Source organism: Taurulus bubalis (assembly GCF_910589615.1).
Source record: "Taurulus bubalis genome assembly, chromosome: 8".
Taxonomy (NCBI): Eukaryota; Metazoa; Chordata; class Actinopteri; order Perciformes; family Cottidae; genus Taurulus; species Taurulus bubalis.
Genome location: NC_136596.1, coordinates 29204649 through 29228078, shown reverse-complemented (window position 1 = coordinate 29228078; position 23430 = coordinate 29204649). Strand labels below are relative to the sequence as shown.

Sequence of the window (23430 nt, the reverse complement as noted above, 5' to 3'; positions counted from 1 at the left end):
ACTCAAAACCTCTTTTCTTCTCATTGTGGAGTGCTATTTAAACCGCGCCGCCCAACTGTGCCCCCCCCAAAAAAATCACCAGCCGCCACCGGTTATGACCCCAGCAGAATACTGCATGATGATGTATTTCTACTGTGTTGCCACAGGGCTTGAGGAGCAGGTGGAAGGTGGGCTATTCCAACACTCAGAAAACCTCTTTCTCCTTTTGTTCCACATTTCAAAGACAACACCTTGATGACTCAAAAGGTTTTTATTGGACAAACTGTGGGATCTCTTTGGCTGCAGTTTAAATAAACACAACTATTATCTCAAACAAAAAATACATGTATGGATAAATACAAGTCTGTTATAAAAGTCTCAGGCTTTTAACTCAATTTTCAATTTGTAGACGTTTGAGTCCAGTACATGTGAAACATTCCAAGGCTCATTCAAGAAAATACATTTCAAGTATAATGGGGTTGGAGAACTCTCCACTGCGACATTTTTATTTTCTGTTGTTGACCCGTCTTTTAACATATAGTCAGTAAAGATGTTCAACATAGATTTTGCAACAATTCCATGTGGGATGCAGTATTTTTTCATAACCCATACATTTGTTGCTTTCCATAGACTCTCCTTTACACAGTTAATGATAGCCCACCATGTAATTACCTCAGCTGGTTGATGTCTCTGTAAGCTGCCATAAGCTATGTCCTCATAACTAACAGGGTTCCTGTACAGAGCTTGCAGCCATGGCGACACTGGTGACCACCTCTCGCAGCTGGACATGACCCAACAAGGTGTTGTAGCGTTTCACGGTCACCACGGGAAGGCCGGGGGCATTTGGCACTGCGGGTGCATCTTCTCCTCTCAAGGAACACTCTTGTGGGCAAACACTGGTTTACAACTTGCCAAGTCTTTGTGGTTATTTGTCAGGATTGGGTTATTCACATTGGACCATACTATTGTTGTGTCCTTTTCAGTTAATTTACTCACCGGAGTCAACCTTAAATTGATAGGTGGCAGAACCTGTGCTACTCCTGTTCTTGTGATTTGGTCATATGGTAATTTGGTCGTATGGGACTAGGGTCCCTAGTCCTGGAGGACCCGTCGGTGGTCCCTGGTCCTGGAGGACCCGGTGGTCCCTGGTCCTGGAGGACTCGGTGGTCCCTGGTCCTGGAGGACTCGGTGGTCCCTGGTCCTGGAGGACCCGGTGGTCCCTGGGCCTGGAGGACCCGGTGGTCCCTGGTCCTGGAGGACTACATGAACATCCAGAAAGTGCTGGCCATGAGGCTGACAGCTCAGACGGAGATCCAGCTGTTTGAGCTGAACCAGAGGACCCTGACCCAGTGGTGAGTTCAACATGGAGCTGTTCTGATGTTTTACCATCTGTACTGTGACTTATTGTTTGATGAAGAGTCTAAGAACACTCTGTCTGTCTCCAGGTTCTCTCGGCACCAGAAGGCTGAAGGGAGGGCTGTGCAGCGTCGTCCCTGCAGCAGCTGTTGCCGTCCAGGACGGCTCCTCCTCTGAGGGCGTGCAGGACAGCCGGCGGGTTCAGGACCACGCTGGACTCTCTACCGGGAGTCTGCAGGTGTGAAGTGCAGAGGTGAGTCACAGAGCGAGTCGTGATCCAAACGTCACTGAGAAGCGTTTCCTGTTGTCATCCAACGAGGCTTCGTCCCTCTCCACGGCTACAGCATGTGGCTCAGGAGAGCCCGCATTGCTTCAAAGGGCTCCAGCAGAAGAAGAAGAAGGCAGCCTACTCGACTTCTGCTGCACCAACCTCGACAGCCGCCTCCTCCGCCTCCAGGGCCTACTCGTCTTCCTCGTCTTCCTCAGGGCCTTCACATGCCAAACGTTCTCAGAGGTACGTGGTCTTCATCCAGGAGACCAGCTGCTCTGTGGGTCTCTCGTGGTTCAGATGAACTCAGTCCTGATGATTCTCTGTGTTACAGATTTCTCCTCAGACAAAACGGAGATGATGGAAGCAGCTGCTGAACTCCAGCTTTCCCTTCCTTCAGGTGAAACAATCCTGTGTCATGTGTCTCTATTGCATTTAACAGGATGCACAAAGAAAAGCATGAACTGAGTTGTTTTTCTTTTCACCATCATGACGTAGCTCCTGATGAACCAGCAGCCTCAGCTCCTCCTGCTCCTGCTGCTCCGGTCCAGAAGAGACGACCAGCTGAGGTCAGTGCTCTGATAGAATCTAAAGACATATTGCAGATGTGATATATTAAGTTGTGTTGTCTGTTAGAGTAAATTTAACTTGGGTCTTTAAGTTAGTGGGGTGGACAAAAATAAATGCTGCCATGTTTGAGTTTGAGGATCTTTCTTAAAACATGGTCAGGTCGAAGCCTGGTCATAATGTAATATATAAATACTGCAGATAAGTGTGGAAGCCCATTTCCGTCCAGAAAAGAACAAAATGAGCTGTGATCATATAAATATTCCCATGGTAAATCCTAGTTATGAGACAGAAAGTCGACATTGGAGGACATTGTTGGGTTGTCTCGGCTGACCCGCCTCTTCAATGTCGCATCGGGAACAGGTGTTCAAGATGAACTGTTTTTAATGAACTGGTTTTGTTCTCTCTGGACGTGGAGAGCGAGGCTCCTGTGAGGCGGAGCGGCTCGCGGCAGCACCCGCTGCTCGCTGAGCACAGAAACTACAGAACAATACGTGCGTCAGTCTGTTGGCAACAAGCCGGTCTGTGAGGCTGTAGAAGCATGCGCGCACATACGTAAATCGTCTTCAAAGTAAAAGCAGTGCCGTTGTATTCCATTTATGGCTTATTTCTTTCTTTCTTTTTCGATTGACCTCACGCGGGCCGGACTGGGAGAGCCGTAAGATGCCCTACGCCGTCTGGGAGAGATTTAAAGTGCAGCACCTGTGTGCGGCAGCATTAAGCCCCTCCCATTGCAAAAAACAACGACGAGTTAACGCATGATCAAATAATTAACGGCGTTAATAGTTTGCTGCGTTAATGCGTTTTTAACGCTTCAACTCTTTGGCAAGGGAACAAACAGTAAAACTGTTTCCGGAGTACGTTTTATTTCCCGTGTTTTTTTCCCACGACAACGTGCCTCCTGTTGTGTCTCCTCTGCACCTGAGTCTGTCTCAGTGGCGATCAGTTGACAGCTCTGCTCCTCTCTTCACCCGAGTGTCCAAGACATACGGCCGCAGATCAGATGATACGATTACAAAGTCCATCATTGACCTCCAGCCTAAGGTGTTCTGGTACCAGGTACACTTATGAGCCTCCTTATGCTCGAACATGGTGTTCCTTATGGACAAACCGTGGCTAGGACAGAAGTCCAATAGCGAGACACCACTCAGGTTCAGATCGGGCAAGCCGTTCCTCCCAATCAAGCCCCGCCAGGTTTCTCTGTAATTGCCCATGTGAGCATTGACGTCTCCCAGGAGAACTATGGAGTCGGCAGGCGGCGCCCTTTCCAGGACCGTCCCACCGACTCCAAGAAGGCCGGATACTCTCAAATGGTGTTTGGTGCATAAGCACAAACAACAGTCAGAGCTTTACTCCCTGCAACCCGTAGGCGCAGGGAGGCGACCCTCTCGTTCTCCGGGGAAAACTCCAACATAGCGGCGCTCAGCCGGGAGGGCTCGTGAGTATCCCCACTCCCGCCCGGCGCCTCTCACCCTGGGCAACTCCAGAAAAGGACAAAGTCCAACCCTTCTCCAGGAGCTTGGTTCCAGAGCCCATGCTGTGCGTGGAGGTGAGCCCAACTATATCTAGCTGGTACCGCTCCACCTCCTGCACCAGCTCTTTCCCTGCTTATGAGGTGATGTTCCACATCCCTAGAGCTCGTCTATGCTGCCGGAGATCGGTCCGCTCAGGCCTCCTGCCTGGCCTGCCACCCGGTCTACATAGCACCGGACCCCGATGCTTGTCCCTGTGGGGGGTGAGTCCACAGGGTGGCTGCTCCATGTTTTTGCTTCAGGCTGAGCACGACCGGGCCCGATGGGCGAAGGCCAGGCCACCAGACTCTTTCCGGCGAGCTCCCCTTCTGGATCTGACTACATAGCTCCCAGGATCACTGAGCCACTCAAACTCCTCCACCACGTTAAGGTGGCGATTCATTGTCATTCATACGTACTGAATTCCGGTTTAATAATGTTACTGAAAATACAATAACAGTGATTTAATTTTCTTCCATTGCCAAATTCCGACAACTCTGATTGTGATGCAATTAGAATTTCTGCACCAAAACACAGGGTCGTGGTTTCAGAAACCTTGGTTGTGCATGAATCACGTTTGTGTGAATCTAGGAGGGATCTTAAGCGTAGCCATTGACCACCATCTTTCTAATCTCAGGATGCCATGGACGAATACAGCAGACTGAAGAATCTCAAGAAGGTAAGGCACATGCAGTGAATTCCAGCAGTGCTGTTCTTAACAGTGAAATACAGTCCTCTGAAAATAGAGAAGGGGTAAGATGAATAACATTGAGTTGTTCTGCAGTCCTCAGACTACCAGGTTAAGAAGAGGTGTAAATCTCTCAGGTCCAAACTGTCACACATCAAAAGAAAGATCAGCGATTATGACCGCTGGCCATGAACCTTCACCAGACCCCATCATGAAGGAAAGAGACCCCCAAACCTCTGTGGGATTACTATATTGAAAACCTGTTGCCTCTATATTACATCGGTATAAAGCCAATCAACTGAGCTTTATTTAAGGGGAAAATAAATATGGAATGGCCGTTGTCTTTGATTAATAATTTTACCTCTGAGTTTCATGAGAAACTATTTTGGCATATTAAACGTTAAATTCAGATGTGAAATTAGATGGTTTTGTTTCAGTACTTGTGTCTTTTATAAAGCAGTTATTGTGCTTCTTTGATAGCCTTTTTAAAAACATGTCTGACAGTTTTATGAACAATGAAGGAACAGCTATGAGAATATGAAGGAGCAGCGAATGAGACATGGATTTGCTTGGCATCATCGAGTCACTGACCATCCCTTGTAAATAATGTTTATTTCTAGTACTTAGAAACTATTTTAATTGTATTTTAATACACGTTTCTGTACTTTTTGGTCTTATTATAGACTTTTGTCATTGTGGGTATTAAAAGGAAAAGCCCAGGTGTAAATACATGATGGCTTGGTACCCTTAAGGTGGGATGTAAATAATTGTCTTTAATGTAATGAACTTCAGTTATGATTGTTATTATAAAGAAAATGAACAAATCCTCCCTCTAGTCAATATATTTTTACTGCTTGTTCGACTGTTTTCCTGAACTGATGTATGCAACATGTGGTTTGGTGTGAATTACAATGTTGTATCTGTTGTTTGGAAGAAAGCAGGAATGTGAGATTTCAGTAAAGAAAAGTAGTTATTAATAAACTAATTGTATTACTGTGTTTGAAATAACATCTTAACCTGGGTTCCATCTATCATGGTAGTAGTATAATCTTTAATTTGTGGTCTAACTTTTCCCTTGTTCAGCTGAAGCTGAGCACTTTAATGCCAAAAGATAGCAAGTTATTGGTATTTTGTAAAAATTCAGACGAGCTGAGCAGCAAAACGCCATAAACCAGCCGCCACACTGCAGAGGAGGAATTATAGTTAAGTTTAAACTCTCATCTCATATTCATGGATAACTTCATCGCTTTCATACAAACCATGTAAATAAAGTAAAGTATTGAATGCATTCTAATGCAACAAAGGTTGAATATCCTGTAAACAATTTGGTTTGGCTGCAAAATATTTACTCAAATGTAGATTTAAAACTCCAGTTTCTAAAATGTTTCCAAAGCATCCACAAATGAAGGTCTTAATAGTCTTCTACATTTATAATTTTCTTATATTTAAACTGTAAATTAAACAAATCCTTAAAGACCCAGTGTGTAACATGTAGTGCCATCTAGTGGTGAGGTTAGAGATGGCAAGCAACTAACTACGTTCGTTTTCATGCTTTTAAAAACATATATATATATATACTTTGAAAATCAGCTATATTCAGAACAAGATTATACATTATTTATAATCTGTAACAGTAAAATTTACAACAGCAGAGTCACTATATAAAGCCATTAATATCTCACTAGAAACAAATATAACAAAATAATAAATTCCTGAGTGAAATTTACAAAGATCGAAGCACACAAACAGTCAGTATATCAGTGGCGATTTTTGGTATGAACATTTTTGGCGGCCACACAATATTCATACAAGAAAATGTGATGATGCAATCCAAACATAGCATCACTGTGCGTGAGCAAGAGGGGAGACACTGACCAAAGTATCGCCAACAGCAGAGATGACATAGATTGAGCCAAACAATCTAAAATCCCACAATGAAGACCTGACATCTCCCTCCATACCAACATGGGACCACCGAAGGACAACGGGAAAGATCTCAGTATCAAATAGACTACTTATGACGAGCAGCAAAAGGTCCTTCTGCCATCTGTAGAACAACCTCATCCTTGTAAACATTGTACATGCAATGCCAAAGCTTGTTTTGAATAATGGCTGAAGTTCCCTTAAAATAGGGCTGAGCATTGTAATGGTTCCCTAGTCTTATTAGTCCTAGTCTAATTTTCCGGTGTTAAATATGTTGAGTTGATCAGTGTTGTTTTGGTGTTCATTCAGCACTCACAGTGCTGAAATAGCTCTGGGGCTGGGTTGTTTCTGTGAGTTAACACAATGCACTCCTGACTGAGTTATCTACACATCGTTTATTTCGCGGTCTTTCTTTTTCAACTGATGGTGACGGTGGAGAAAGTGTCCGGAGTATTCTTTCATTTCAGGAGGTTAGAACGAAATATATTTACTTATGCAGGCTGTTTATCTTTATATAAAAGGATGTGTTGACGTCAAGTGTGGTGTAACCTGAGTTATTCGTCATTGAGTCTGGTGGCTTATACAAATGTAGGTTAACATGCTAGTTAGCTAGCTAGCAAGCAGTTAACATTATTTAATTGAGGGGCATTTTCTCTGGTAGGATGTCAAATATATTGCTTTGCTAAGTGTGTTTCAATGTTATTTAGATGCCCAAAGTTAAATAGTTTCGCTACGTGGAAGTTAATTATTGTCAACCATTAAATAAAGTTGTAACTACTATGGTTAGCTCATATGGGTTAATGCTAATGTTTAAATGTTAGCTAACGTTATCTCACATTGAAACGTTCTTAAACATGACCGCTACCAGGTTGAAGTGAGGAGAAATAAGTCACCGGTCCAGCATATTTCACAACAGGCCAAAACAATAATTAGCCTTTTTGTGTATTGAGAAAATGTATGCTACAATATTGTGAAATCAGAAATGCAACCATACAACATGACAGGACAGAAACGTTCCCGCCACAGCAGTCTTGACGGTTAATGGGTTTGTGTCACTGCTCGTGTCGAGCGCTAATGTTACTAGCTTCCCGGCACTGCGGTAGCTTCCCGGCACTGCGGTCTCGAGCGCCGTCAGTTTCGCGGGCACGGCATGCAGTGTCTTCATAGTCTCGCAGCACTGCCGTCTCGAGGGTCACTATTGCTTTCGCGGCATCGTTGTAACGAGCGCTGCCACGCGATGGAGCATGAGATTCGAAGCAAAACACAAGGCTTTTAAAAACACTCTAAAAAACTTCAAGAATAGAAAAACTAAATCTCTCGCAAAAAAACATCAAATGTCCAAGGATATAATTGGGAGACATTAGACCACATTGAATATGGACCATTGAAATCATTTTTGGACAAAAGTGACATGTTTGCTGGAGACCTGCATGCTGCTGTGCCGAATGACATCTTCTCTACCAACTGGGTTAAGATCAGTGGGACAGAGTAAAGGGCAGGACTAATCATTTGCAGTGAGATATTCCCGGGTTTTGCAGAATAAAGAAGATACTTTTAGTCAACAGTGTTATCTACTTTGAAGTGAACAAGCTTGTGGTTGACCATTTTAGTGAGCATGTCCATGCCTACCAAGTGTGTGAAAGTGATGAGATGTAATCAAAGCAGACCATCTTGTAATATACAAGCCCTTTGACTTACAAAGTGCTTATGGTGAAGATGAGAGTCTATATAGTGTACCTTTATTTTCTTTGTAAATGTGCATACAGCGGGTAAAATAAGTTTTGAACACATCACCATTTTTCTCATCAATATATTTCTAAAGGTGCTATTGACATGACATTTTCACCAGATGTCGGTAACAACCCAAGTACTTCATACATACAAAGAAACACAGACATGTTGGTGAATAACAATCATTAAAATGACAATGAATTGACACGCAGGTACCATTAACTAAAGCAGAGGTCAAAAAAGGTCAACACATTTACAGGGCTGTAAAAGAATGTTCTGAATCAATGAGTCAAACATTGGTCGTTCATCAGATAGTTCTCAGCCATCCTGGACTTCTTCAAATGCTCAAATGTCTCCTTTGTGCTCGTCAGACAAAGAAAAGCAGCAGCTGGAGACCTGCAGATGCACTTCCTGTTGGTTCCACAGGTCCAGGTTCACCCAGATGCTAAAGAATGTGGCTCTTAAATAGTTAGCGGACCCACAGACCAGAACATGCAGAATTTGTTCCAAGTGGCTTCTCAAATAGGACAATTTGCTGCCTTTCTCTGTTTTGATTCACATCTTTTTAAATATATTTACTTCTAGCATTTAAAAAAAGATGAATAAGTCAGAAATTAGAATTAGAGCGACGATGAGCTGACTAAAACTAAACTGTTCATACTGTTGTCTATGAATATAATCATGATGGTCGTTTTCTTCTGCTGTCGCTGGACTAATCGATCAGGTGTTCAGCTCTAATTGATCATGAAGGAGCTGTTAGAGTGCAGAGTTTGCAGTTTACACCAAAGACTTAAAAAACGTCCATATTGCTGTAATTGACTTTAAATGACATGGAGCCATATGACCCTTCAAACACTGTGTGTGTGTGTGTGTGTGTGTCTATACATATATATATATATATATATATGTGTGTGTATGTATATGTATGATGTATGAGAGAGAGCTTCACAGGATGTTGCTTTTATAATGCGACCTGCAGCCTATCAGTGCCCAGGTTGCTGCTGTGCTTCTTTATTTACTGTCTTCTGACTGTCTATATTTATGTAGTTGCACGTGACGGCCAGCTGGTGGCAGTGTGTGCCAGCAGGTGATGGAAATGGACTTTGATTTAGTGCCTGGGCCCTATTTCTCGTACCTGGCTAAACAAAGTCAAGCAAATGTCCTAATCTCCATCTTAAATGAGCGAGATGATTGACATCAGGCTGTCTGGGTTTCTTCACGGCTGATCCGCGCTGAAACGTCTCTTTCATTCTAGCCAGACGTCAGTCATCTGGATAAATGCGCCGCTCCTCTTCAGAAGGATAATAATGGAGCACTGACACCACCATGTTCTAACAGTACAATGGACAATAAACTCAGAGGAACCTCTTTTTATTCCTCTGCTGAGAAGCAGGAGATGATCACGAAGGCAAATGAGGAAGTTAATACCGTAATCATTCACAGCAAACGCGTTGCGAATATTCCAACGTTTTTGCAACATTGTTGCCGTGAACGCAGCTTTAACTCCGCCCCCTCTGAGAGACATGAGCGTCTAAATATATCAGACAAGTTAAATGCGTCAGTGTTGAGAAAATGTATCGGATAATTTGAAGTGTTTCATCACCCAAATCAATCAGATTATATTTACGAATAGATATATACTTATGAGGATATATGTACTGTATGCGCGTATGAATCATGTACTATATATGTGTATATACATGTATGTGTAGATTACCATATAATAGGAGTTTGAATTTGTGTATGGGCGGATCAGTATGTATGCATTATTCATAATCAGAAATTCAATCAATTGAAGCAGTGAAAATAAATTATGTGTGATTCTCTGTATTCTCATCACGATCACCTTAATCATGTTCTACAATAATGATATGGATGGTGTACTAATAGCACTGTCATATAATTATGAGTGCTTTCAACACATCCATACGTTTCTTAACAAAAAACTACTTTCCTAATAATCGTGCAGTGTATTTATTTTATTACCACATATTATTTAGCAAATTAAATTTTTTTCTCATTTTTTTTGAGTCTCCCTTGTTTTTGTTGAAAAATCGAATTATTAGTTATTTGTGTGTTAATACGTCTGCCTTTTATTCTATCAGCTTGATTTGTTCCATGACTTGTTGTCTGTGCAGGTTTACATACACATGATCAATAAATGTCTTTGTGATGATCACATTGCATCATGTCATTTATTTAACAAGGTTTTTGCTTGTTGAACTGTAGGTTTGATTTAGTTATTGAATACAAGTCAAACCAAGAGTGAGATTCACTATTAATAAACCAACACAGTGTTAATATTTGAATGGGCCCCGGGGCACTTTGTACTTGAAAGGTTGGGCCCCGAGGTCAAAAAGGTTAAGAACCCCTGCCTTAAAGGACACAAATGAATGAGAGACAATAGTTTGACTAAAAGAATAACATGACCAAAGCCTGAGAAGACAAGAAACGTTAGAACTAAAATCCTCAAATGTCTTAAACATGGAGCAGGTTTTAACCGAGTCTCCGTCTGTAAAGAGGGAACAAGGTTCACATTCACAGCACCGCTCCTCTTCCTGGAATGAAGCCCAGCTTGATAAGCCCTCCCTCTTCCTCCTGCTCTCAAACAGCCGCTGCACTCTGTCCTCTTCCCTCCCCTTCAGATCTACACCTGTAGAGATGGGTGTAACCAACATGGTGGTGAAGCGGTAGAGCTGACGCGCCCCGTTCACTGAACATCACATGTTGTTCAGATCAAGTCAAAGCAGAGTCGCTTCTCAGGAAGTGAAACTCAGACAGTCGTTGCTACTGAGAGGTGAAATGACGGAGGAAGGAGTTCGGCTGGATCGGGAAAGCTTCTCTTGTTCCATCTGTCTGGATCTACTGAGGGATCCGGTGACTACTCCCTGTGGACACAGCTACTGCATGAACTGTATTAAAGCCCACTGGGACCAAGAGGATGGTAAGAAACTCCACAGCTGCCCTCAGTGTAGGCAGACCTTCACACCAAGGCCTGTCCTGCTGAAACACACCATGCTGGCAGATTTAGTGGAGCAGCTAAAGAAGACTGGACTTCAAGTCCTGTCTGGTGTGTCTGGCTTCTTACTGTGAGAAACACCTCCAGCCTCATTATGAAGCGGCTCCATTTAAGAAGCACAAGCTGGTGGAGCCCTCCAACAAGCTCCAGGAGAACATCTGCTCTCGTCATAATGAGGTGATGAAGGTCTTCTGCCGTACTGATCAGCAGTGTATCTGTTATCTCTGCTCAATGGAGGAACATAAAGGCCACGACACAGTCTCAGCTGCAGCAGAAAGGACCGAGAGGCAGAGAGAGCTGGAGGGGAGTCGACTAAACATCCAGCAGAGAATCCAGGACAGAGAGGAAGACGTGAAGCTGCTCCATCAGGAGGTGGAGGCCATCAATCTCTCTGCTGATAAAACAGTGGGAGACAGCGAGAAGATCTTCACCCAGCTGATCCGTCTCCTGGAGAAAAGAAGCTCTGATGTGAAGCAGCAGGTCAGATCCCAGCAGAAAAGGGAAGTGAGTCGAGTCAAAGAGCTTCAGGAGAAGCTGGAGCAGGAGATCGCTGAGCTGAAGAGGAACGACGCTGAGCTGCAGAAGCTCTCACACACAGAGGATCTCAACCAGTTTCTACACAACTACACCTCACTGTCACCACTCAGTGAGTCTACAGACTCATCCAGCATCAACATCCGTCCTCTGAGATACTTTGAGGACGTAACAGCGGCTGTTTCATAAGTCAGAGATGAACTGCAGGACGTCCTGAGGGACAAGAGGACAAACGCCTCACTGGCAGTGACTGAAGTGGATGTTTTACTGCCACAAGCAGAGCCCAAGACCAGAGCTGGGTTCTTAAGGTATTCACGTGAAATCACTCTGGATCCAAACACAGCAGACACACTGCTGTTATTATCTGATGGGAACAGAAAAGCAACATTGATGGAGGAACATCAGTCTTATTCTAGTCACACAGACAGGTTCACTCATTGTTGTCAGGTCCTGAGTAGAGAGAGTCTGACTGGACGTTGTTACTGGGAGGTGGAGAGGAGAGGAGAAGGAGTTAATGTATCAGTCTCATACAAGAATATCATCAGAACAGGGAGCAGTGGTGAATGTCTGTTTGGATTGAATGACAAATCTTGGGCGTTACGTTGTGACAAAAACAGTTTTACATTGTTTCACAACGATGTCCGCACTCCCGTCTCTGGTCCTCCGTCCTCCAGAGTAGGAGTGTACCTGGATCACAGAGCAGGTGTTCTGTCCTTCTACAGCGTATGGGGAAAGACTACTATACCTGTGGTTATACATCACACATACATTACGCAAGAGTGTTGACCATTAGTTTACTTTACAGACCAAGTCACAGAACAAATTAATTGATCAGATCAGAAAAGTGCATTTTGACCAGATTTCAAGACCATGCCGTCATATTAAATGGGCAGATCGCGCCCTCTGCTGGTTTCTGTGGGTATAACGCACAAACACATTCACCGTCATACAATCACGATAGGGAATGAAATGGGAACTCCCACAGAAGTATAATGGGAATAGACTGAAAACATGTGGTTGTCTTTGGAGAGTTTTAAGAAACAATTTGTACATCTGATACACAATTATTTACACAATCTGACAACAATCTCTGTAAAAACACAGAATGTCCATCTTTATTTGAACATGCCAGCCGAGTTCAATACACGGAGCTTTTCCAAGCGGGTAACAGAGCGCGGCTATTTTCTAGATCCTCCGAGTCCTCTTGCAACGTTGTCGTTGGTTTCAGCCGCTTCCTTCAGGGCCTGCATCACCAGAGCGTTCCTCCTCCTCGTCTCTTCCATTCTCACCGGGTTCGATTCAGGCAGATTCTGATGGGCGATAAGCAGGAGGCATGAGTTACTATACACAAGTTACTGCACATGAGTTACTATACACAAGTTACTGCACATGAGTTACTGTACATGAGTTAGTGTACATGAGTTAGTGTACATGAGTTAGTGTACATGAGTTAGTGTACTGACCACATGAGTTAGTGTACATGAGTTAGTGTACATGAGTTAGTGTACATGAGTTACTATACACAAGTTACTGCACATGAGTTACTGTACATGAGTTAGTGTACATGAGTTAGTGTACATGAGTTAGTGTACTGACCACATGAGTTAGTGTACATGAGTTAGTGTACATGAGTTAGTGTACATGAGTTACTATACTGACCACATGAGTTAGTGTACATGAGTTACTATACATGAGTTAGTGTACATGAGTTACTATACATGAGTTACTGTACACAAGTTACTGCACATGAGTTACTATACATGAGCTACTATACGCGAGTTACTATATATGAGTTACTATACATGAGTTACTATACGTGAGTTACTATACGTGAGTTACTATACGTGAGTTACTATACATGAGTTACTATACATGAGTTAGTGTACATGAGTTAGTGTACTGACCACATGAGTTAGTGTACATGAGTAACTATACATGAGTTAGTGTACATGAGTTACTATACTGACCACATGAGTTAGTGTACATGAGTTACTATACATGAGTTAGTGTACATGAGTTACTATACATGAGTTACTGTACACAAGTTACTGCACATGAGTTACTATATGCGAGTTACTATACATGAGCTACTATACGCGAGTTACTATACATGAGTTACTATACATGAGTTACTATACGTGAGTTACTATACGTGAGTTACTATACATGAGTTAGTGTACATGAGTTAGTGTACATGAGTTAGTGTACTGACCACATGAGTTAGTGTACATGAGTTACTATACATGAGTTAGTGTACATGAGTTACTATACTGACCACATGAGTTAGTGTACATGAGTTACTATACATGAGTTAGTGTACATGAGTTACTATACATGAGTTACTATACTGACCACATGAGTTACTGTACATGAGTTACTATACTGACCACATGAGTTAGTGTCCATGAGTTACTATACATGAGTTACTGTACATGAGTTACTATACTGACCACATGAGTTAGTGTCCATGAGTTACTATACATGAGTTACTGTACATGAGTTACTATACTGACCACATGAGTTACTATACATGAGTTACTATACATTAGTTACTGTACTGACCACATGAGTTACTGTACATGAGTTACTATACTGTACATGAGTTACTATACATGAGTTACTATACTGTACATGAGTTACTATACATGAGTTACTATACATTAGTTACTGTACATGAGTTACTATACATTAGTTACTGTACATGAGTTACTATACATGAGTTACTGTACTGTACATGAGTTACTATACATTAGTTACTACACATGAGTTACTATACTGTACATGAGTTACTATACATGAGTTACTGTACTGTACATGAGTTACTATACATGAGTTACTGTACTGTACATGAGTTACTATACATGAGTTACTGTACTGTACATGAGTTACTGTACATGAGTTACTATACTGTACATGGGTTACTGTCGTGGCCATTTGTCCCGTAAAACCAAATAAATAAATATAAATTGAAGAAAATAAACCAATATCAAAAGCCACTGATGCACCGTAGGTTTGGTTAAATGGCGCTGCCAAAATAATGCAGGGTCCAAGCGGGAGTCCGGTTTTATTGCTATTCATTGTAACTCAAAATGATCAAACAAACAAATAAACAAACAAAACGCCCCATGCTGCCTCTCCCGTGCTGACCTGTCGCTGTCGCTGCTGGCTGGCTGGCTGGCAAAAAACCATCTGCCTACCCAGGTGCATCCCGGTCCTGTACCCGCCTACTCCTTTAAGTACACCAGGTGCCCACAGCATTACCCAATTTAAAGCCCTGTTAAGCACCAAGGCATTTTTTAGGATTTAGCTCGAAATAGCATACCCAAACTAAAAAGGGTGTATCTCTGCAACCACAAGGGCTATTTGAATAATTCTGGTGTTATAATAAAGGCAACCCTTGTGAGCTTTTGATGATTAGATGTGTAAATATTAGTATATATGTTGCTGGCTAAGAGTAAATAAAGATTGAAACACAGAACAAATAGAAGTTCCAGGTCCGCCTATAGAAAAAAGCACTTTCAGGATGATGATCTCCTTGAAATGATGCTTCACTAAGTCTGAGGCTCTCCCACATCATAGCACAATATGTGAACAGTCTCTCTGCACTGTTCTCACTTGAAAAAGTGAAGCAGAACAAAGTCAGATTGGGTAAAGTACAGAGAGAATTCAGGCGAGGTTTCCAAAATTTGCATTTCGCACATTTGTACATATTTTCGCGCATCTGTGACATTTGAATTTTTTCATGTAGCAAACCTTATATTTCACTTTCATATGACTTATGGTGTTAAATAAACTTGTATCAGTGTGGATTTACTGGGGGAAATGCATTTTTTCAACAAAAAAAAAAAAAGTTTCAAAATGTGCTGACTCAGCGATTTATGTTGCTGTGTTCTTTGGTTCGTATCTCGGTGATGCTTTGCAGCAGAGGGATTTGAATAGATTTGGAATCTGTGTGGAATTGTCTTGCTTTTTGCTATTTGTCTTTTTCTGATAGCACCAAGCTACGGGTTGCCAGTTCCGGAAACATGCAGAGTGGGCTGACTCGTGACAAAATTATAACTATTTTATTTTAATAATTATTTTAGTTGGTGTTTGAGTTGTGTTGAAATGGCTGACTAATTATTGTAGGCCAGGTTCTCTTGTTTAATTTGATGTGTAGCATCAATATATTTGTTCATGATTATTGTAATGTTTTATACAGTTTAATTAAATTTTTAAAAAAAGGACCTATATAGGTCCATGCGGGGCTTAAAAGGTTAACAAACTAAAACCTATGTAAACAACTATAAATAAACAACACCACTTGTGAACAAAAATAACTTATATTGTTAGTAAATAGCTCCTACATTCCAGCCCCTAATTGTGCATGCAATCACAATTATTTATAATCTTAAACGGAGCTATTCCTGCAACATGTATTCTACCAACAAACTATAAAATTAGGAATATTATATGTGCGGCATGCATTAACCTAAAGTGAATCTTGTTGATGAACCTGTAACAGAAAAACAGAGAGAAAATACAGGTAGAGAAAGATAGAGAAAGCATTAGTCCATGATGCTAAATTGCTGCTTCCAATAGCAGACAGAGCTTGGTCACCGGCCTCTCCAGAATGCTGGTTCTTGTTCGGAGCTGCACAGAGTGCACCAGACCCTTTGCATCTGGTCTTGCATCCACAACTTTTCCCATCATCTAAGATCTTCTTGGAGCCGTGGCGTCCACAACAAGGACTATGTCTCCAGGAGTGAGGCTTCTTCTTGGCATTGACCATTTGTGTCTTTCTTGAGCTTTGTCAGGCACCACTCTCTCCTCAGGCAAGTCTGCCATCTTCTGTTCACCAAGTTCTCCTTTGCTACAAACAACACAGTCAGATATGACTTTCCTGGCAGCAGACTTTGCATTAATGATCCAGTACTTTTGCTGTAACCTGGACAACATGTGATTTCTTCCTGCATGTCCCAGCTGATGATGGATATGGCTCAAAATCAGCTTGGATAAATGTAGGTCTGGGTGTTTGGATTCTGCTGGCAATGCTGCTTTACTCAACCGACCACCAACTCTGAGGATTTCATCATCCATGACTTGGTCCAGTTTGTACAGTGGACTTTCTTTGTGGACGTTTTTAAAGCTACCTTTGAGTGAGGAAATTTCAGCTGTGACCCTGTGTCTTTGTACGTGTTGAATGTTCAGAAACCAAGACATCCTTATGAGGTCCTCAAGCCAATTAGACCACTGCTCAGAGAAGGAGTGGGGAATAGCATCATCCCATCCCAAGTTTCTCTTACAAAGCTCTTGCAGCAACAATTTTGCTGGCATACTGAATGGAGGTAGAAACCCCAAAGGGTCATAAAATGAGCTGACCACTAACAATATTCCTCTTCTGGTCTGTGGCTGTTCTCGTAATGAGGTCCTGAACTTGAACGTGTCAGGTTCAATGTTCCACTGTAGTCCTAGTGCTTGCTCCATGGGCAGTTGGTCTGTATCCAGGTCCAGTTCCACCAGTTCTTTCGGTCTTTTGTCTTCTGCGATAGACAGCAGCACTGAACGGCTGTTACTAATCCAGCCGGAAAGATTGAATCCTCCTTTATGACAAAGAGCATTCAAGTCCTTGATCATTTGCAGTGCCTCCTCCTCTGAAGCCAGGGATTTCAGGCAGTCATCAACATAAAAAATATTTTTGACTGTACTTATAACTTCCTGAGGGAAGTTTTGGACATTATCATCTGCAGTTCTCCTCAAAGCATAATTTGCACAACTTGGTGAGGATACAGCTCCAAACAGGTGTACTTTCATCCGATACTCCAGTGGCGACTCTGCAGTGTCACCGTCAGGCCACCAGAGAAAGCGAAGAAAGTTGATGTGCTCATCTGAGACATGAACTTGATGAAACATGGCTTGAATGTCAGCCATTACTGCAACGGGCTCTTGCCTAAATTGAATGAGGACTCCGATAAGAGTGTTGGTAAGATCAGGGCCCTGCAAGAGCTTGCAGTTTAGTGATGCTCCTTCGTAAGTTGCTCCACAATCAAAAACAACTCTCAGTTTGCCTTTTCTGGGATGATAGACTCCATGATGAGGGATACACCACATCTTTCCATCACTTTGTTCTCGTTGATCAGCAGGTATCATCTCAGCATATCCTTGAGTTATCATGTTGTTTAGAAATGCGGTATATTCGTCCTTAAATGAACCATTTTTGTCCATTTTCCTTTTTAGGCTCCGTAGGCGCTGTTCTGCAACACAGCGATTGTTAGGCAAGACAGAATTTTCCTGTCTGAAAGGTAAATCCATACAGTAATGGCCTCCAATAATAACATTCATGAACTTTATATCTTCTCCGGACATTTCAATCTGCTCTTCTGATGATCTCTCATTGAAGTCATGGTTATACTGTTTAACCAGCATGTCTTGCAGATGTTCCACAGAGATTCGGTTGGCTGTTACAGCAGGGCAGCCACTCTTACTCCTACTGCTTCCGCCACGAAGTGGACCATTGATGACCCAACCAACTCTCGTTCTGACCGCATAGGGTCCATCATCCTGGCTGTTTATCAGCTCCCAAGGCTCCATCACTTTTGAAGCATCAGTTCCAATTAGTAGCTCAACATCTGCATGAATGTCATGGAGCTTAACATCCTTCAGATAGGACCATTGTTCAAGATCCTCCTGTAGTGGGACATTGAGTGTAGAAACAGGCATAGTCTTTTGAGTTAAAACCTCAGGTAACTCAATGAAATCATTTGTACTCATGCCAGACACTTCAAGACATGACAGAATATGTGCGTTTACAATCTTCTTTTGACCCATTGTCCTCAACAGAATACTTGTCTTTTTACCCCTTAAGTTCAATTTTCTTGCCAACTTCTCAGTACAGAATGTGTCTGAACTCCCTGGATCCAAAAAAGCATACGTTTGCACCGTTTGGTTGTCCCTTTGGTTCTTGACTTTGACTGCAACAATAGAAAAGATGGCATTATCTTCACAACCAGCCCCAATATGGCCACAGGTCTGAGACATGGAAGTTGAAACACTTGGACGGCTTACAGACTGTTGGGCTTGTTGTAAGGTTGTTCCTTTATCCTGCCGTTCTATATGAAGGACTCCTGGGTGCTTTTGGTGACACACATCGCAATCCAAGCGACTCCTGCAGTCTTTGCTGATGTGACCTACTTTTAGGCAACCAAAACCCCATTCCTTGATAAAATGTATCTTATCACGATGTCCTTTCATTTTAAATTGTTGGCATTTATCCAACGAGTGATAACTTTTTGAACAAAACAGACAATTGTGAATAGAGGAAGACTTGTTCTTTTCTTCTGTGTACTGAGTGCGGAATTCATCTTTAACTGCAGTAACATTGGTAGCAAAGCTACTTCCCCTTTTCCTTTGTGTCAAGTGACTGATGTTGGAAACCTTCAAGTTGGAGGGTTGTGAATCCTGAATGTTTCCTGAAAAAAGTGGATATGAGGCAATTCTGACCTGCTTTTTAATGAAGGCAACAAGATCATTAAACATTGCTCTCCGGCCACTTTGGTCCTGTAGATCACAAGCAACATTTCTCCACCTTTCCCTTAACTTATAAGGAAGTTTCAAAATGATGCTCCTCATATTGGATGGTAGGTCCAGTTCTTTCATGTGCATCATTTGCTCCGTTAGATTTGAGCATCCTTGAAGAAACAGAGAGAATGATTGTAATGCTTTAAGATCTTCACTATTAACAGGTGTCCAGCTGAGAATCTTTTCCATATAGGCAGATGCAATTTTGTACTCGTTTCCAAAGTGCTCTGCTAGAAGACTTTTGGCTCTGTGGTATCCTCGCTCTGCAGGTAAATGTTGACAACTGCACACCAGGTCTCTTGGCTGCCCCCTGGTCTATTGTTCGAGAAAGTGCAAACAGTAACTCCAATTAGCAGTTTTCTCCTCCACTCCATTTCAAAGGCTCTGATGAAAGACCTGTATTGAAGAGGGTCTCCATCAAACACAGGAATATTTCGTACAGGAAGGACAGAGCTTAGATTCTGCTGAACCAGCAGAGGGGCGATGTCATTTTGTCTTTGCATGACATGTACAATGTCATTCTGATAGTTCTCAGTCAGAGTTTGAGGTTGCACATGTCCTGCTTGATTTTCAGTCACAGTTTGTGTGGCTGGCCTTTGTTTAGGCCTTACAACTGGTGCTTGAGTTGTGGGATCAGACACAGAACAAACATGATCTTTTTTAGCCATTTCATCTGGAACAAAAGTGTAGGCATGGGGATTTAATTGACTTGATTTTTGATAATTGCTCCTTTCAAAATAAGAGTCCATGCCATCTGTACATTTTTAACCACGTTGTGATGACTTGTTTTCAAGACGCGAAGCTTTGCATTTGTTACTGCCAATTCAGTTTTAAGCTCCAATTGTTCCTTTTCCTTCCTCAAGCATTCCCTTTCTTTCCTTAAGCGTTCCTCTTGATCCTCTATTGAATGTTTCTTTTCTAGAGCAGCAAGACGCTCTCCCAGAGCTGCCTTGTCGGCTACTGTACATGAGTTACTATACTGTACATGAGTTACTATACATGAGGTACTATACTGTACATGAGTTACTATACATGAGGTACTGTACTGTACATGAGTTACTATACATAAGGTACTGTACATGAGTTACTATACATGAGGTACTATACATGAGGTACTGTACTGTACATGAGTTACTATACATGAGGTACTATACTGTACATGAGTTACTATACATGAGGTACTATACTGTACATGAGTTACTATACATGAGGTACTGTACATGAGTTACTATACATGAGTTACTATACATGAGGTACTGTACATGAGTTACTATACATGAGGTACTGTACTGTACATGAGTTACTATACATGAGGTACTGTACTGTACATGAGTTACTATACATAAGGTACTGTACATGAGTTACTATACATGAGGTACTGTACTGTAAATGAGTTACTATACATAAGGTACTGTACATGAGTTACTATACATGAGTTACTGTACTGTACATGAGTTACTATACTGTACATGAGTTACTATACATAAGGTACTGTACATGAGTTTCTATACATGAGTTACTATACTGTACATGAGTTACTATACATAAGGTACTATACATGAGTTACTATACATGAGTTACTATACTGTACATGAGTTACTATACATGAGTTACTATACATGAGTTACTATACTGTAAATGAGTTACTATACTGTAAATGAGTTACTATACTGTACATGAGTTACTATACTGTACATGAGTTACTATACTGTACATGAGTTACTATACATGAGGTACTATACTGTACATGAGTTACTATACATGAGACACTATACATGAGTTCCTATACTGTACATGAGTTATGTACAGTATAGTAACTCATGTACAGTACCTCATGTATAGTAACTCATGTACAGTATAGTAACTCATGTATAGTATAGTAACTATAGTGTACTATACTGTACATGAGTTACTATACATGAGACACTATACATGAGTTCCTATACTGTACATGAGTTATGTACAGTATAGTAACTCATGTATAGTATAGTAACTCATGTACAGTACCTCATGTATAGTAACTCATGTACAGTATAGTAACTCATGTATAGTAACTCATGTATAGTAACTCATGTACAGTATAGTAACTCATGTATAGTATAGTAACTCATGTATAGTATAGTAACTCATGTATAGTAACTCATGTACAGTATAGTAACTCATGTATAGTAACTCATGTATAGTATAGTAACTCATGTACAGTATAGTAACTCATGTATAGTAACTCATGTACAGTATAGTAACTCATGTATAGTATAGTAACTCAAGTATAGTATAGTAACTCATGTATAGTAACTCATGTACAGTATAGTAACTCATGTACAGTATAGTAACTCATGTATAGTAACTCATGTACAGTATAGTAGCTCATGTACAGTATAGTAACTCATGTATAGTAACTCATGTATAGTAACTCATGTACAGTATAGTAACTCATGTATAGTATAGTAACTCATGTATAGTATAGTAACTCATGTATAGTAACTCATGTACAGTATAGTAACTCATGTATAGTAACTCATGTATAGTATAGTAACTCATGTACAGTATAGTAACTCATGTATAGTATAGTAACTCATGTATAGTATAGTAACTCATGTATAGTAACTCATGTACAGTATAGTAACTCATGTACAGTATAGTAACTCATGTATAGTAACTCATGTACAGTATAGTAACTCATGTACAGTATAGTAACTCATGTATAGTAACTCATGTACAGTATAGTAACTCATGTACAGTATAGTAACTCATGTATAGTAACTCATGTATAGTAACTCATGTACAGTATAGTAACTCATGTATAGTATAGTAACTCATGTATAGTATAGTAACTCATGTATAGTAACTCATGTACAGTATAGTAACTCACTAGAAGATGGAGAGCAGAAAGCTCACCATAAAGAACATGTGACATGTGACTACTGCACCACTGCTCAAACCCTCTGTGACCCTGTGGGTCTGTGCGCTGCATGACACCTAGAGGACTCACCTTGAGCATCTCTTTGCGCCTCTCCTCTCCGGGGGAGATGATGGACCACATCCCGTAACCGAGCCCCATGGCGGCGAGCAGCGCGCTGGAGCTCAGAAGGGTCCGCATGGCGCTCATCCTGCAGCGGGTGGAGGAGGCGGAGGTACCGGCCTGATCTCTGGGTCTTAGCGGCTGCACAAACCAGTCACTTCCTGCATCTCGTCTGCTTCGTTTGGTAACGTCGGGCACCGCAACAGCAGCAGTGCACGCTGGGATATCTTCTTCTTCTTCCGTTGACAACGGAGCCCTGTGTACAGCGCCCCCTGCTGTGTGGGAGTGTTGTCTAGTTAGTACTGTACATTCTTTACACACTTCATATACACTGCACATACTTTGCATTGTTTTCACTTTATTTATTGTTTCATTTAATAAATTATTAAGCTTTAATGTTTTGTTTTGTTGTATGTATTGTGCATTTTGCATTTGTGATATTTTGTGATATTTGTTATTTTATTTTTTCTGATATTTTTTATTTTATTTTTATTTGTTGTTTCTCATATGTAAGTTGCTTGCTACTGTGACAAACGAATTTCGGCGATAAATCATTTATATTATTATTATATATATTATATATATATATATGTATATACGTATATATATTATATATATGTGATATATATATATGTATATATATATATATATATATATATATATATATATATATATATATATATATATATATATATACATATATATAGTCTATATATCTTTATTCACTATAGTCCACTGTCTCAGTCTAGATTGTGACATTGAATTTGCACCTTAATGTTAACCAAGACATCCTGTGGGCTAATAATCCGCATTTAATACACAGCCATTATTATTCACCACACTCATTATGCTCTCGTCCCAGCACTGTGTGCGTCAAGAGAGGTTTCCTTCAATATTCTACATAAGTGTTACTTACCCCTGTTAGCATGTTCTCAAGAAGTTTTAAAAAGATTATAAATTGTACCTTTTGTACAGTTCAACCTGAAGCAGTAAAGTTATGGAAAAATGTTTCTCCATTTATTAGCGATGTTTTTTTTGTGTTATGTTATGTTATATTTTGATTTGTTAGCTATGACAGAAAATTTGAGGAAAATGCATATATAATAAATGTATAAATCACCTTTGCCAAATTCTATATTCACAAATGTAAATGTAAAATTTGTGTGTGTTTTTTTACAAATAATTTGAATTATATATAAAAACTCTGAAAGGCTGTTTAAAAAAAAAAAAACTGTAGCAGCATGCGTTGCCAGTAATATATGTTTGTAATTATAC

The 23430-nt window shown here is 41.0% G+C and overlaps 1 protein-coding gene and 1 pseudogene across 2 annotated transcripts; one reads left to right on the top strand and one right to left on the bottom strand.

Moving 5' to 3' along the window:
- The first annotated feature begins 10825 nt into the window (after positions 1 to 10825).
- Positions 10826 to 12522, top strand: LOC306740757 (tripartite motif-containing protein 16-like; annotated as a pseudogene). Its single transcript has one exon. The product of its transcript is annotated as a tripartite motif-containing protein 16-like (transcript).
- A 143-nt stretch (positions 12523 to 12665) lies between these two features.
- Positions 12666 to 22342, bottom strand: uqcc3 (ubiquinol-cytochrome c reductase complex assembly factor 3). The gene is made up of 2 exons (XM_079222560.1): positions 22126 to 22342; positions 12666 to 12886 (listed from the first exon to the last, which is right to left on the bottom strand). The coding sequence occupies exons 1-2, from the start codon at positions 22240 to 22242 to the stop codon at positions 12755 to 12757; spliced, it is 249 nt and encodes an 82-aa protein (XP_079078686.1). The 5' UTR covers positions 22243 to 22342; the 3' UTR covers positions 12666 to 12754.
- Between the last annotated feature and the right edge of the window lie 1088 nt (positions 22343 to 23430).

Coding starts and splice junctions, on each gene's coding strand:
- uqcc3 (XM_079222560.1), bottom strand. CDS start 22,242: ATGAGCGCCATGCGGACCCTTCTGAGCTCCAGCGCGCTGCTCGCCGCC. Junction 12,887..22,125: donor GGCGCAAAGAGATGCTCAAG/GTGAGTCCTCTA, acceptor ATCGCCCATCAG/AATCTGCCTGAATCGAACCC.